The sequence below is a fragment of the Brachionichthys hirsutus genome, chromosome 3, assembly GCF_040956055.1.
Source record: "Brachionichthys hirsutus isolate HB-005 chromosome 3, CSIRO-AGI_Bhir_v1, whole genome shotgun sequence".
NCBI lineage: Eukaryota > Metazoa > Chordata > Actinopteri > Lophiiformes > Brachionichthyidae > Brachionichthys > Brachionichthys hirsutus.
The window spans coordinates 1,208,334-1,224,658 of NC_090899.1; the positions used below are offsets into that span (position 1 = coordinate 1,208,334).

The 16,325-nt window shown below is 50.3% G+C and overlaps 1 protein-coding gene across 1 annotated transcript; it reads left to right on the forward strand.

Moving 5' to 3' along the window:
• The first annotated feature begins 4,068 nt into the window (after positions 1-4,068).
• Positions 4,069-15,444, forward strand: etv1 (ETS variant transcription factor 1). Its single transcript, XM_068758003.1, has 10 exons — positions 4,069-4,129; positions 6,596-6,649; positions 10,781-10,910; positions 11,257-11,445; positions 11,997-12,244; positions 13,794-13,862; positions 13,948-14,016; positions 14,106-14,275; positions 15,017-15,118; positions 15,223-15,444. The coding sequence occupies exons 1-10, from the start codon at positions 4,069-4,071 to the stop codon at positions 15,442-15,444; spliced, it is 1,314 nt and encodes a 437-aa protein (XP_068614104.1).
• The last annotated feature ends 881 nt before the right edge of the window (positions 15,445-16,325 follow it).

The window sequence follows — 16,325 nt, forward strand, 5'->3', positions numbered from 1 at the left end:
TCCGCCACGGTCAAGACCTTTGAGTCCTCCAGAGATTCCACGGCGGCCACAAGTCGTCATGACGGGGGGGCTGTGATTCCTGTTCGATCGCCCGGCGTGCGGTGCGGTCCGGTCGGCACGTCTCGCCTGGACTACGGCGGCGCCGTAGAGCGTCCCTCGTTGGACCCAGGACGAGCCGTTCAGAACCGATGCTTCGGCCTGCAGTGTGTCGTGTCTTTTAGCGCCAAAAATACCGAAGCTATTTTGGTTCCAAGTCTCGTTTTTATAAAAGTCTTTTTGTTTTCGCTGTTGTGCTCTTTGCCACGTGGAGAAAAAAAAAAAAAAAAACACACACAGATGAATGTGGTTTGTGATCTGATGTATTTATTTATTTATTCACATTTGGCTGCTATTGATGTCTTTGCGATGGCGTAACCCCGATGCATGATGGGACAGTGAGCGTTGGGAGCTGCGAGTGAAGCTGACATATCTGGAGTCTGAAGCGGCGTGCAAAGACGACGCACCGCCGTCGCTTCCGCCCAACGGGCCCTCCCAAGTCGTCCTTGTTGTGTTTTTATCCGCCGCGCCGTCTGCGAAAAGATTAGGAATGATTATTGACCGCCATTTAAAACAAAAACAAATGCATGACGCTCTTTGTTTCCATTCGCACGAGAGACTGAAGGACGGCGCATCACTTCCTGTTGCATGAGTGTCCCTGAGCGGAGTTTGACACTTGCTGATCAACTTAACCATATCGTCAATACAAAACGGCTGCATTTCACACACTTTTCTCATTTCACGTACTTTTAGAGTGAAGATGTAATCGAGTAGCGATCAATCTGCCGCGGCAGCCGCCTGGCTGATTCATCGACTCTGTCTGCTGGTGAATGTTTAAAGTTCACTCGCCAATTACATTCTACATACAAAAGGACTTCTGACAAATTGATTTAATCAATACAAAAAACAATTATATTCAGTGAGTTAGAGGTATTTTGAACGTGCTGTCTAATTTTCACTCATTTAAAACTGCCTGCTGTACAAATAAATAGATGAATACTTTGTACGTTACGTCAGATTTGGAGGCTATTTGTACTTATAAATGTTCTTTCTGACTTAATTTAATTGCTGCTTGTTTTCTGACGACTTCCGGCTTGACTGTTTGAATCTTTAAAAGTGCCATATCCTAAAGGAGACCGACGTCCGATGGGTCTCCACCTCTTTGCTTTGTACTTTGCAGCATTTGTACAGTGAGGTTGTATTTTTGTACACAGTATGACTTATTTTTCCGAGTACAGCTTCACTCTAGAACTCGATCCGTGTTGTTCTGCCTAAAAACAAACTGCCTGCCAATGTTACCTGAGAAAAGTGATAAAGGAAACAATAAAAAAGAAAAGAAAAGCTTTTGTTGTTTGACATTGTGTACTTCGTTGACCTTTGACCTCCCCCAACCGACGACAGAAGAAAAGCTGGAATTAGTTCTCTTAAAAACCATCTTAAAAAAATATATTTTTGAGGAAATGAAAAAACAGAAATCTTATTTTATTGTGTGGCATGCCAGAGCTGCTTCCTGCGTGTCTCCGTGTCAGGAGGATTCCGGGACTTGAACCACCTTTCTTACTTCTTCTGTGGTGGGGGGAGGGGGGGGGGTCGGCAGGAGTGACACTGTACTTCACTTCACATCCACCTCACCTGCCAGGTAACGGAACCTCGCCTGGATCCAGGATGGCATCGGTGTGACCGCCGCTCACTCCTGATGCGTCTGATGCGTTCATCCCAGATCTGTCCGGGATCGGTGCCGGAATGCTCAAAAGTTTGGCCACAGCTTTGTCCAACTTAAATGGGTGGAGTAAAAAAAACAGCATTATATAAACAACTATAAACTGGTTTCAACATTTATTATTTATGTAAACGTAAAATTCTACTTTTATTATCCCCCTGTATTAAAATCATAAAGTCATATACTAAATATAAGTTGATTTGGATTTCAAACTTATTTTTATTTTTTTTGTGGTTTCCATGGAAACCTGCCATGTTTCACCAAACCTTTATTAATTTCCAAGTTTAACCTGTTTGATCTTTCACGGACAAATGATTCCGTTGTGACTCTGATACCTGCCACGCCCACAGCCCGCCCCCATCCCGGAGCATCATCAAAACTGTTACCATGGACACAAACTTGACCAAGGACCGTCGTGTGTGTTTGTGTGAACGACGCCGCACGCGCGAACAGATGAAAGGGAGAGTGGGTAACTCTAAAAGTCCCGAAAATAACTAAAAACCAGAGACACTTGAACGCATCTCCGCTCGCATCCGATCGTGATTGACTTCCGGCAATCTGACCCGCTGAAAGACATTTGACAGCCAATAGGAAGCGGCGCGCGGCGGGTTTCCGTGGGAGGCCCCGCGAGACGGCGGCGCGTCGCGTCGCGCGGGCAGAGGCGCAGGCAGCAGCAGCCGGGACCGTGGCTCGCGGCTCGCGCTCCGCGGATGAAACGGAGGTCGCTAGGTAACTGCTTCTGACGCTTATTCTGCTGTTTGTTTGTTTGTTTATTTATTTATTGCTTTTTTGGGGGGGGTGCGTTCGTTTTGGCACCTGAACGCGCCGGTTGCTGCGTAACTTTTAGATAATTACCGTGTTCTACGGCGTGAAACGGGAGCTGTTCCCGCCCCGTGCTTGCGTGACTTTATCCCGTTAATGGAGGAGCGAACCTCCACTGAATGGCTTCTGTCTGTCTTTATTTGAAGGCTGCGTGGAGTGGACGGAGTTCGCGGTTCGCTCGTGGATTTGCGCCACAGCTGCGCGGAATGGACCAACAAGTGCCTCATCGCGACCCCAGAGTGAGCGACCGAGAAAACGTGGACGCGCAGAGCGGATCGTCCGTGACGTCGGGGTCACGTTCGAGTCCCTTCTGAACGTGATCCGTCGGTTCTGATGCGTGTTTCTCTCTCACGCTGGTCTGTCCCCGTGGGAAGATTTAACATTCATTTAATCATCAAACATAAATCCTTTCCACTCAGATCCGCAGTGTTGCTGGTTCCAGTAGTTAATTACATCTGATGGGGGGGGGGGGGTTAGGGTTACCCCCCCCTGGCGTGGGGGGGTAGGCTTTTAGCAGCCACCAACAGGATCGATTGATTTGTGTCTTTGTCTTTCTTTTTCCTTGCAGAAGACCGGCGTGCAGACGAGACGCCGTGTCCAGGAGGCGGGACCTGGCAGGAAGAGGAAAGTCGTGGAGTCGGACCTGGCGGTGGATTCTGCAGGTGAGCGGCGGCGCGGCGGCGCGGAGGGAGAAGCTCATTTCACGCATCCTAAACATGCAGCGGAATTCGATGGGCTCGCGGCCGCCGACGCCACAACCTCGGTCCGACCACGGCGGCCTGCGATGAGCCCGGCGGCGGGCAGACGCACCGATCGACTGGTTATTAGCTCGCTCCTGATGCTCTCCTCTTCCTCCTCCTCCTCCTCCTCCTCCTCCCAGAGCTCTTCCAGGACCTCAGTCGGCTCCAGGAGGCTTGGCTGGCAGAAGGTGAGCGATTTAATAAAAAGTTAATAAATAAAGTAAGGGGGGGGGGGGTGGGGGGGTGCCGGGCGTCGCGGTCCAATTAAAAGCCCGTGTGGAGTGGATGAGGCACCTTGTGTGTCATGCATACATTAGAGGCTGTGAGGGGGGGGCGGGGGGGTCTGGGGGGAGACCGGGAGGCTCTACCCAGAGAGTGTCATCACAGATTACCAGGAGAAGACTCTCCGACTGCCTCTCCTGCGTCTGGCAGGAGCGAACGCGCTGCACGCCGCCTCCTCCTCCTCCTCCTCCTCCGCCTCCTCCTCCTCCTCTCGCTCCCCCTGCCTCCTCGCAGCACACCTCTCTATCTTCTCCAGCTGCACCTCCACCTTGTCTCCTCCGATTCCATTTCTCGGCGGCCAACAAAAAAAAGAAAGGGAGAAAAGAATGGATCTATAATTTTTCTTTTTCTTTTTGAATCGGCCTGAAAGTGATAGATTTGTACAGAATTGATCCCTTTTTATTTTATTTAACTATATATATTTTCTCTAATGGCAAGACTTCGTCGTTGTGGCCGAACTGAGACGCGATGCTTCAGGATTTAAGCGCCGGCGTCCTCTTTCCACCGTGCCTGCAGCGCCGAACTTTCGGTTGGTGTCTGGTTTTTTGCATGTGCATGCTCCGCTCGGTTTCTCTGCGCGACCTTGTGTTTGCAGCTCACCGGGAAGCAACTTTGCATATTTGAGCGTAATCTGAAGAAGTTTCCGTCTCAGCAGAGGGCGAGTCGGTTATTGTGGAGACTTTAGAGCGAGGGGAAGAAGTAGCTTTTTGGAATTTGTGTAATTTCGTTTAGAAATTAAAATGAAATTGTTTTCTTCTTTTGTGCAAATAAGTCAAAGCAGTGAGAGAAAAGTGGTTTTTTTAGATGCTTCCGTTCTTTTTACTGCACTGAAAATGATTTTTATATCTATGAGAGTGTCTGAGAACGTTCGGCATGGGGAACAAATTATTTAGCATCAAAAGTTTATATTGATTTATTAAAATTAAGTTGTTTTTTTATTTTGTGGTTGTTTTTAGTCCGTCAATTAAATTTGGATTATAATTCTGAGAACAGGAATTTTGGAATTTTGGCATGATGCTGTTTTCACAAATTAGTCAGAATTGTTTTTTTTTTTTGGTAATAATAAAAAAATAATTCTTTCACAGCATTGCCAAAAAAAAGTATTATTCTACTCCAAGTGAATATAATTCTGCATATTTCTCCGTATGTAACGTATAACCGTCATTCCTGAAGCGTGACGAATCGACTCCAACGCTTCACCCAATCGTAACTCTTTGAAACGCATCGGAGTCGTGGAACGACTCGGAATGGCGGCGGCGGCGGCGGCGACGGCGGCGGCGTTCACCGCGGGGCGAGTGAAAGAATAAGACGTGATTTTAATATTTCAGCATCCGAAGCGAGAGGAGATCCGGCGGCGCCGTTAAAAGATGATCCGGTTCTGCCTGTCCCGGATCGCCGGGATGATGGACGCTTCCAGATTGTAGATTTAATGAATGACTTCCTGTCCATTAAGATGAAAATGAATCCCTGAGATTTATTAGTTCAGGTAATTGGAACAAGACGAGGAATTATGAGAGACGGATTGAGGAAGTTCATCCGCTGACAGGCCGGAGTCTGATGCCCACAGACGTCTTCCTCCTCCTCCTCCTCTTCCTCCTCCGCGTGGTTTTATGGGATTTTTTAAGCCACTCTCTCCTTATGCCCCGACGTCTGTCAGAATGAAAACTTCCAGCCTTCACATCTTCCTTTTCATCCTCCCTCCTTTTCTTCCATCCTGTCCTCCTTCCTGTTGTTTTGTGAATGGCGGCAGATTTCCAGCTCTGCCTCCGACCCCCCCCCCCCGGAGTTTACAGCAGGGATCAGCTGGCTCATTCACAGACTGGAGCCGGTGACTCATCCATCCCGTACTTCCTCTCGGACGTGCCAGTTTTCTTCCCGGCCTCGTTTTGTTTGCTTGTTTGTCCACGTTTCGGCGTCGCGAGGCGGGACCGCGTCGATTTTCCACGCCGTCGTGTCGTTTCGGTGAATCTGACTGTTCTGGAAGAAGTCGCTTCCGGTTTTAGACTCGGTTCCGATGAATTTTCCGTGTTTGCCGGGATGAAACTGCTTTTTCTTTTTCTTTTTTTTGCCAGACCAGGAGTTGAAGGGTGGACTCATTTGTCCTTCTTTGTTTGCCGTCCTCTTCACCTGCTTCTCATTGTAGGAAAACAGCCCCCCCCCCCCCCCGGCTTCTCCTCTGATTGTTGACTCTCCTGAATTCACACCCCTGAAATGAAAAAAACAAAACACAATCCCAAATCATATCAAGAGGGTCGAAAATGAAATATGGTCAATTTGTTTGCTGAGGGCCGAGACGTGTGGAGACGTGCTTCCGATGCTGCGATAATGAGGACGCACCTCGCCGGGTATAAATAGACGTGCTAATGAGACGTTTAAATCTCCTTTTGCTTTACTTTGCCGGAGAGACGAGCGTAAATGTGTCTGATATAAATACCAGCATGCTTAATCGGAGCGGGCCTCGGCGCGTTGGGGGGGGGGGGCGGTCAGCGGTGCTGGTCACGCTGGGGTGTCCGGACATCAATGGGAATATCGTCATCTGCAGATTTCTAGATGTTTCTTTTCTTTTCTTGTGACGCAATCACAAGAATCAAAAAATGAATAGAAACAAATTGTGTTTTTTTTAAGTGCTTAAAATGCTCTGGAAAAAAATGGATGTGAGAGAAACTGAGGAAGGGATTTGACCCTTAAAATGTAGTTTTTTTTATTTTAAAGAACAAAACTTCATTTTCTTTAAAAGGCTAAAAGAAAAAATGAAACTACATTTATTTTTTATTTTTTACAGTGTGTAAAATCTTTTAGGACTTTGTCAAACAAATCAGGCGTCAGAACGAAGCACGTCTTCACCCTGGTTTCCTGTAAAACACATTCTCCCTACCGGCGGCGAGCGGCGCCGGGAGACGCCGGCGTGATATCCCAGGAGGCTGATCACCAGAGGATCAATCAATCAATCAATCAACCATCACTCCCTTTCTTCTTCTCTGCTTTTTGTCTTCAGCTCAAGTTCCTGACAATGACGAGCAGTTTGTTCCAGACTTCCAGACAGAAAACTGTGAGTAAGACCTCGCCACTCTTCCTCTTCCTCTGTGTGTGTGTGCGTGCGTGTGTTGGTTCGTGCGTCTCTCGCTGCCCTCACCTTTGCACAGGTGCTCTCTGGAGAGCTGTGCCAGGGTCTGCAGACAGGTGCATGGGTGGGGTGGGGGGGTGTTCTCTCTCTCTCTCTCTCTCTCTCTTCACCCCCCCCCCGTTCCCCACCATCCTTTCACCGCCACAGAAATAAATGTTCTGCTGTGATTTATTTGCATAAACATCAAAATATGGTGGCAGATTTTTTTAGGTGTGTTGAAGTGATATTTTTAAATCCAGGTAGGCCAAATGGCTGTCAGCTGATGGATGCTTCATTTTATTTATTTTTATCCTAATAGTTTTTTTTAAATGACCTGGATGCTATTTTTCTCTGGGTGTTTTCGTGCAAACCGCCCCGTGCGGTCCGGTGGTCTAAACCCGGCGCGTTAATATTAGTAATAACTACATCTGTCCTCCGGGGCTGAGGATGAGACACTTGTTCCGACTTCACCTGGTCGTCCGTGGCGGTTTGCACGCCGCCACCGGTGCCTTGGCACGGCTCGTTTCTGTGGGAAGCGGTGCCAAAGTGGGGACAGAAATGGAGCGAGTGGAGCTCAGCGGGAGCCGGAGGGAGCACATGTCTGCCAGTGGAGCCAAAACGCCCGTGAAAGTGTGAGAAAAGACCGAAAACAAGTCGTCCTTGTTTAGGAAAGCAGCCGTTAACCTGGAAACAGAGTGCATTCAGAGAGGAAAGGTGTGGGAAGGCATCGTCGTCCGGGTAACGGCCTCAGAAACCAGAGGGGGGGGTCTATTGCATCTTTCTTTTCTTTCTTTTACACTTCCTGAATCTGAGGAAGTCGGAATGAGGAGACCAGTATCCTCCTTCAAACGCCGCAACCAGGATGAGCTGTTGGTTTTTTTATTAACGCTTTTGGCGCCTCAGCGTTAGTTGGATTTTTAAACATTTTATTATTCTTAGTGCGTTTTCTTCGTGTAATTTCCACCTGCTGCTCCACAGTGTAGAAATAATGCTTTTTAACACGCTCAGAAACAAACAGGAAGTTAAACCACCAACCTCCGGGCGTTTATTTTTGTTCTTAAATCCAACATGGCGGACGGATGGGTTGTAGAGAACCAGAGGTCACCGGGACCGTCCCGTCGTCCTTCAGAGGTAGCCAGGGTGGGCGGCCACGGCGGCAGGAGACTGCTGACCATCTGAATTGTCCTGTTGGCAAACCGGCAGCCGACTGCAGAGGCACAAACAGATGGCAGGAGGGAGAGGGCACCGAGCGGGCCTCCCAGCCGGCAGCCCTCCCATATGGGCTCCGCCGAGAGACGGCGGTGCCGGGATGGAGATGTAAAGAGGTGGAGGTAGAAGCTGTAAAAAAAAAAAAAAGACGTGTTTTACAGGTGCATCTTTGAATCTGTGCGCTTCGGGCTACGCTGGGGAGATGGACAGTCGTTGGCTTTATATTTGAATCTGTGGAAAAGACGAAAAATACAGATCTTAATTATGCAATTAAAAGAAAGTAAATAGTAGGTCAGTAGAAATGCGTAAAAATAAATTCTTACAGTAACAACGAAGCAGATACAAATAAACCGTGGAGTAATCATTAAAGATTGGTGACGTAAAATACATTAAACCAAGCAAAAGACTAAAGTGGTGAGAGACACTGAGTTTAACATAACCTGATATTCAGTTAAGATAATGAAAGTAGTTAAAATTCACCCGTAACTGTATCCTGATTTTTTTGTCAGTGTAAAGCACGATGCGGCATTAAATTTGACTTTAGCCGAATACAAAGTTTACTGGAGCTCAATGCAATCTGAAAAATGTATTTCTTGTCAGCAATGAACTGTCCAGCTAGCTAGTAGCCAAACCGTTTGCTAGCTTGCTCTCCATTCTTCTTTAGCGGCAGCTACTTGAAAAGTTGTGCTGCAAGTTTTTACGGCGTAAAACATTCTGACATAAGTTAATTTTAATTTTATAAAAATGAATGAAAGAATAGTCATAAATGTAAATATAGCCTTCTCTGTTGTCGTATTTTTAATTTTCATTATTCTGGAGATTTATGTCTGCAGTATTAAATGTTAACATTTTATTGCCTGTTTTGCTTTTCTGCTCTGTTGACAGATAAACATAGGAAAATAAATAAAATCGTAAGGGGAAAGGGCAAATAAATTGAAATAATTTACATTAAGAAGTAACTTAAAAAATGAAACATTACGAATAACTTCTTATTTTTAAGAAGTTATTGCAGCGTTCTTCAATGTCAACTTTGCGCGCTCCATCCACGATGCAGAGGGCCTGGAAGTGAACGTGTCCTCGGGCTGGAGGAGGAGGAGGAGGAGGAGGAGGAGGAGGATTTTCTTTGTCTGAAACTCCAACACAGATGCTTACCATTAGCATAACTTAGCAGGGAACGAAGGAGTAGAGGAGGTGTAAAATGAGGCCACGCGATCTCAGGCTCCACCATTTAACAGCAAAGTCAATCACCTATAGGAGGTGAAAATGGAATGGGAGGTTATTCTATTCACCGCTGCCAAAATACGACATTTTATTATTATTATTTATTTACTTTTGGAGCGAATGGACTGAGGAAAATATCTGACGAACGTTAGCGCCGGTTCTGCCAAAACACACAGTTTGGACCTGAGAATATCGAACATTTAGCGCCAAGAGTCTTTTGATGACACAGAAAGGATGCTGTGGGTAAAATGTAAGAATTAGAACCAAATTTGTGGGGGGGGGGACATTAAAAAAATTAATGCAAAATGTTTCATTTCAGAGCTGAATCCAAAATAATTTTGAGTTATTCCATTCAACGCAAAGATTCCTGCTGAATAGGAAACAAACAAACATTTGCATTCCAAATAGACGCAGTAATTGCTCTAACTGCTACTTGTTTTAAACAGCCGACTATCCTGGGTAATCAATATGTAGCTAATGAGAGCAATCAGCAGCGATGTGCATGACATTCTGGACCGACATGGATGTCTGTTTCAGTCTGAGGCGGTGCCCCCGCTATCGATCTGCGTACCTTGGCACCCCACAGACAAAATCTATCCTGACATTTCCATTTCTAACTGGAGGCCCGGCGCCGCCACACACCTGAGGCTTCATCCCCGATGCGAGGCTCATCGCTGCAGAATCTTTAGAGCCGGTATTCCTGCTTTTTAAAGTCGTGCGGATTCAGCGTTGTCGCTAACGTGATTTTGCGACAGGCAGAACTACGGTGTTGTTTCAAAGCCCCAAGCCCTGAGCGAGGATCTCGTCAAAGGTCTCCCCTCAGGAAGTGTCTGTTTGACCTCTGATCGACGACGCGGAAAGGTCAGGCCCCCGGCGGGGGCTGGGAACAACCCCTGAGCTTTGTCACGCCGGGCCCGTGCGGCCCGCCCCCCCCCCCCCCCCCCCCCGGGGGACGCCGCTGTGCATCAGATGGTTGCCAAACCAACCCCTGGTCGTACAGCAGCTGTCAGTCAGCCATGAGAAACACTCCCCAGAACGCCCCCCCCCCCCTCGGCGCCTTCGAGGCCCCCCCGACGGCGGAAGTATTCAGAAGAGGAATACTCCCAAACCGCAGATTAGAGTCATTTGTGTCGGATAACTTTTTTAAAAGCTAATCTCAGACGGAAACGAGCCAAACCGCGACCGGCCTTTCGGCGTGTTCGACTGCCTCACCGCCGGTTTCCGCTCAGTCGCCGTGACCCAATCCCGACTTCATCCTAACCGGGTTTTCGTCGGAGGCGCAGCCAATCGGATTAGCGTTGATCATGACTTGAGATGATGGGATGTTAATCAGGACTGATCAGGCACTTAGCAGCCTCTCAGATCCACCCGGCTCGCCGCCGCGTCTTCGGTAACGAGCCCCGGCCCCGCCCCGCCCCCCCCCCCCCTCAGATCAGTGAACGCTGTCGTCGTCTTGAACGTATTGACAGCCGGCTGAAAGCAGATGAAGCATTTCTTGGTCATACTTCACTCGGAGCCCCCGATCAAAGGGAGCTGCTCGTCGCGTGGATGAACCGAGGACCCGGCGCCACGAGCAAAGTTGTTGTTGGTTTGCGTCCTAACGTGTGTGTGTGTGTGTGTGTGTGTGTCCCTCCGTCTGTTTCGTAGTGGCGTTCCACGGACTGCAGCTGAAGATCAAGCGGGAGCTGCACAGCCCGTGTTCGGAGCTGGGTTCCAACTGCAGCCAGGAGCGGCCCTTCAGGCTCCAGTATGGCGACAAGTTCCCCTACAACATCAGGTGGGCACCCCAAGACCTGAAACGGCCCCCCCGAAAGAGATCCGCCGAGATCGGACACGGGAGAAAGAAGTCCACGCCTGTAATTTGGCTCGAATTATTTTGGGGGGGAAAGTTTTGAAAGATTTGTACGAAGAATTTAGAGCTAACGTTTCATTTCAAAAGATTCCGCCGTGGAAGGACGAGTGTGTGGAGAATATCGGACGCGAAACTCCCTTTGAAATATCGGGGTGCAACATCAATCACTCACCTGAATTTATCTTTGAATAAATTAGTTGTTTGTTGTTGGGTCTAAATGGATAAAGCGTCATAACTCAAGAGGGAATCAAACCTCTTCTGTCTACCGCAGTGCCTACGAGCAGAAGCAGCCCACGGGAATGAAGCCCTCCAGCCCAGTGACGCCCCCCTGCAGCACCCCCGTGTCCCCCCTCCATCATGCCTCACCCACAGCGGCCCCGACGGCCAAACCGGACCGGAGCTACGCTCAGATCTTGTCCTCCCAGCCGCTCCCTGACGGCGGCTACCCGATGGACCACAGGTACGGCGGCCGGGGGGCTTTTAGGTTTGCCCCGCGTTTACGCGTGGGGCTTTTAGAATCTGCCGGGAAGCACGATCAATCTACTAAACCTCAATTCAGGATTCCAGAGAAGAGGTTCCCAAACATCCCGTCTCTCGTCTGGTCGGATCGTTCTTAAAGATTCAGGAGTTCACAATAAAAAAATAAAACATTCTTAGGCTAATTTGTTTTTTGAATAAATTCCCAAATTTAATGAACGATTTTAGATCCTTATTTTGCTCAACTGGTTCTTCAGATTTGTGGAAGTTGTGATGTTTGTGATGTTTCTCATGTGATGTTTGAATCGATATTTTCAGGTTTAGGATGAACATTAAGAATTAAAAAAATGATCATGAGCAGAAACAAAAGTCCAAAAAGTCCATTGATTAATCCAGACGATCAGCTGCCGGCCCCCTTTCTCATAGACGAGCTTGATCTTTCAGTGAACGATCACCTCTTTGATGATTTTGTTGTTCTCACTTCGCCTTCGTCTTCCATCGTTCGTTAAACGCATCCTCTGATCCGTGGCTCAGATTTCGACGTCAGCTTTCGGAGCCGTGCCACTCGTTCCCGTCCCCGCCCACGATGGCCCGGGACAGCCGGCCCATCTACCACCGGCAGATGTCCGAGCCCAACATCCCCTTCCCTCCTCAAGGCTTCAAGCAGGAGTATCCCGACCCCCTGTACGAGCACCCGGCCATGATGGGGGCGCCGGTACCCCACACGTACCCCGCCTCCATGATGATCAAGCAGGAGCCCAGAGACTTCACCTACGACTCAGGTGAGACGTGAAAGTCGGTTCTGATGTACGTTCTCCGCGGTGCGGGAACCGTTCTCTGCTTCCTGCCAGAGCGTTATCATTCCAGGAATGAGCGGAGGCAGGAGGTGGGGGCGGGGGCGGGGGCGGTGTTTATTGAGTTTGCCCATTATTAGGGCAGGGGATCTGGTTGGGCCGGGTGTCTGTGCCGGTCGCCATTTCCTGTGGTGCTCTAATAGGAAAAGGGGGGCGGTGTGGGGGCTTAGGCCTGGTCGCAATCCAAAACCCGCCCCCCCCACGCTCGTCCTTCCCCTTTAGTCGGAGAGTAAAGGGACCTAATCATCGGCTGCCGGCCTCCGAGGAGCCCGGGGGCCACGCCGGGACGTGAATGAACATGGACCGAGCTGCGGTGTTCATCCGAGACGACCCGGGAGAGTCCATGTGGCCGGTCCGGGGGGGAAAGCGGCGTCTTCCCATGATGAGTTCTAGGAAAACACTGTGGGCCTTGTTCAGGTCCCTGTTGCGTTAGACGCTCTTTGTTTTTATCGTTTATTCACACTGGGAATTTATTTATACTCAGGAGGTGATAGCATGCTAGCTAGCTAGTATGTTTTTTTTTTCATAATAAAATAAATAAACATAACAATTAATCAAGTAATAAAATACATCTTAAGATTAACAAGCTAAAATGTCACGTCTTATAAACAATGATAAGGATGACAGAAGAACATTTGACGTTTCTCTGACTCGTATTACCGATAAGTTGAACTCGTATTGTCGCCGCGTCCGCTCCTGTTCTTCGCTGGACGCCCGGCGCGGCGCATCGGAGTGGACTTATTAGCCGCCGCGTGGCGCATGTTGACCGGAGCAGGCCTGTTGGATAGAACGGGCGGGGCGACGGTAATTTCATCAGCGGCAATTTCCTCTTCAGGCCCATTACGTTGATGAAGTTCAGAGAAATGTTCATGGGTCTGTTTATTGAACGTTCACTTTGTAGCCGACGAGCCGAGGCATCGACGTCCGCGCCGAAATCCCTCACGAAGAATAGCAAATAAACAACAGCTAAAAATAAAGAACAAATATTTTACATCTCGGAATGCGATACTGCATCACTCGATTATGATTATTGATTTGTTATTGCGTAAGCGTGATGGATGTTGCAGCCGGCTAAAGGAGGAGCCGAATCCAATCAGGGATTGATTTATATTTAATACCATCAATCTGAATCTGTAATGCAGCTGGTCACATTAAATGGTCCGGATCTAATCGCTCCTTGAACCCGCTTGTCGGTGTGATGACCGGCGGGGCGGGGCTTACCCCGAGGCCTTCCAATCAGCATTCAGATTGAAACGTTGAGGCCGCGTTTTACGACAAAGCTTACGTCGTGTTTTCGCGCGAGCGGCGGTAAATCTTTCCTCGGAGTGGGTGGCGTGATGCGGTGACTCCGCCTCTGGCTGGGGGGGGGGGGGGGGGGCATGTTCTTTAATCAGAGCCAGCGGTGCATTGAGTGAACAGGCTTTGACTGCTCTCAGATTACTGATTACTCCTCCCGGCTCTGCCCGGCTCTCAGCAGAAGTGCCTAGCTGCCATTCCGTCTACCTGCGGCAAGACGGCTACCTGGCCCACGCCGGCAGGACCGAAGGTACCCACCGTGGCTCCGGTGACCGTCGTGCCCGTCGCGTGTTTCCCGGCGTCCGCGTGACGGGGATCTCTGTTTTGTCTCCCAGGCTGCGTGTTCGATAAAGTGGTGCGCCATTTCTACGACGATACCTGCGTGGTGCCGGAGAAGGTCGAAGGTGAGTCCAGCCGGAGCGGACGGACGCGTCGCAGGACGCCGAAACCTCCTCCCGGTGTGGTCACGGTGCTCGCTGTGTGTTCTCTGCAGGCGACATCAAGCAGGAGTCGGGCCTGTACCGCGAGGGCCCGTCGTACCAGCGCCGCGGCTCGCTGCAGCTCTGGCAGTTCCTGGTGGCGCTGCTGGACGACCCGTCCAACTCCCACTTCATCGCCTGGACCGGCCGCGGCATGGAGTTCAAGCTCATCGAGCCCGAGGAGGCAAGCGTGTTCCTACTGATCCATCGGTGAAACGTGGTTCCGTGATGCCTCCAGGCCCGATCAGGCGGTTCTTCCCTCCTCCTGCGTCGCTCCGTTCGGGCCCGAGTGGATCTTTTCATTTATCTCGTGCTCGAAAATAAATAGAAGCAGCGCGGACGGTTGGGAAACGGAAACAGAGACAGAAGCCGGGCCCCCATCGCATCACAGGGGGGGGCTCAGTCACGGCTGGGGGAGGGAGGGATCTGCCTGGCAGCGGGCCATGAGCCCGATGGTGTGCAGCGGCACGGGCCAGCTGCAGCTAACGGGGGGGCTCTGGGACGCCGGGCAGGTGCGCCAAAGAGACGGCGGATCGCAGGTCGTCTTTCCTTTTGGGTAAGAAACAGATGAAGAGGAGAGGAGTCGGGTGAAGCTCTGCAGAGGAGCTGATAGGAGCGCTGGGGGGGGGGGGGGGGGGTCTGGTAGACAGGTGCTGGAACATCTGCTGCCTCCGACGGGCTCCTAACGAACACGCCCCCGGTCAGCGCCGCTCAGCCCGGACTCATTACAGCAGATCTGCTTGTGTTTACCGGCTGTTTGTGTTCACCGACTGTTTGTGTTTACCGACTGTTTGTGTTTACCGGCTGTTTGTGTTTACCGACTGCTCGTGTTTACCGACTGTTTGTGTTTACTGACTGTTTGTGTTTACCGACTGTGTTTACCGGCTGTTTGTGTTTACCGACTGTCTGTCTGTGCGGCACAAAGGTGGCGCGTCGGTGGGGGATCCAGAAGAACCGGCCGGCGATGAACTACGACAAGCTCAGCCGCTCTCTGCGCTACTACTACGAGAAGGGAATCATGCAAAAGGTAAAAGGACGACGACGTCCCGGTCGGCCCCTCCCGGTCGGCCCCTCCCTGTCGGCCCCTCCCTGCCCACGTGTCCGACCTGTCCCCGTTCTGTCCCCGTTCAGGTGGCCGGCGAAAGATACGTCTACAAGTTCGTCTGCGACCCCGAGGCCTTGTTCTCCATGGCGTTCCCCGACAATCAGCGGCCGGTGCTGAAGACGGACGCCGAGCGGCAGGTGAACGAGGAGGACACCGTGCCGCTGTCCCACTTTGACGAGGGCGTGGCCTACGTCCAGGAGGGGCCCTACTGCCAGCCGCACCCCTACAGCGAGGCCTACGTTTATTAACGTCAGCCACACACACTCTCACACGCACACCTGTACCACGCCCTGCCCCGCCTCCTCCTGAGACTGACCCGCCCTCCGATTGGCCGTCGCTCCAGGATTGAGCTTCCGTCCTCTCTTGGTCTCTCTCTCTCTCTCTCTTTCACGTAAACTCGTCCTCCTCTTCGCTCCTTCTGACGTTCGGCAGGATGGGGCGTGCACTTTATGGACAGGAAGCGCCGGAGGCGAGCGACGTGATTGGCTGTTTACCGCCCGTTGTTTGTGCGTTAATGTGGGAGTCGCTCCGTTTGTTTGATTCGTTTTTTATTCTCATGATTCGGAGTGTGTGGCGGCTCCGTGAGACGGGAGTCCACGGCGAGTCCACGGCGAGTCCACGGCGCCACGCCCTCGTTTAGTTCTGTATCTTCATCCTGTAATTTTCACGCTCATCCAAGTGAATTCTGGCAGCGTATTGTAACTAAATGTTGAAGTGAATAGACTCGGAAAAAGTACAGAGACTTTTAGCCACGGTCTGTGAGAAGCGCACCTCTGGCGCGTCAGGCGAGCTCCGCCCCCCTCGTCCAATCGCAACGTAGCTCTTATCATGTTGCTGTTTTTGCCGGACTGAATTGGATCACCTGGAAACGGCGAGATGAGACTCGAAGGCTGCGTTCACGTCACATCAAAGGATGTGAACAACAAAGCTCGTGATGTGAACGTAGCCGAACGGCTACGTACGTAGCATCACGCGTTAGCTTCACGCGTTAGCATCCGTGAGGCCATAGCCCGCTGTAAAATAACTCATTCACTGTTTTTCTGTAAAAAAAAAAAATCCCTGCGAATAACGAGGAAACGTGTAACTTTAGAGCGGACACAGCCGTCGACCAATCAAAAGCCGGCAAATT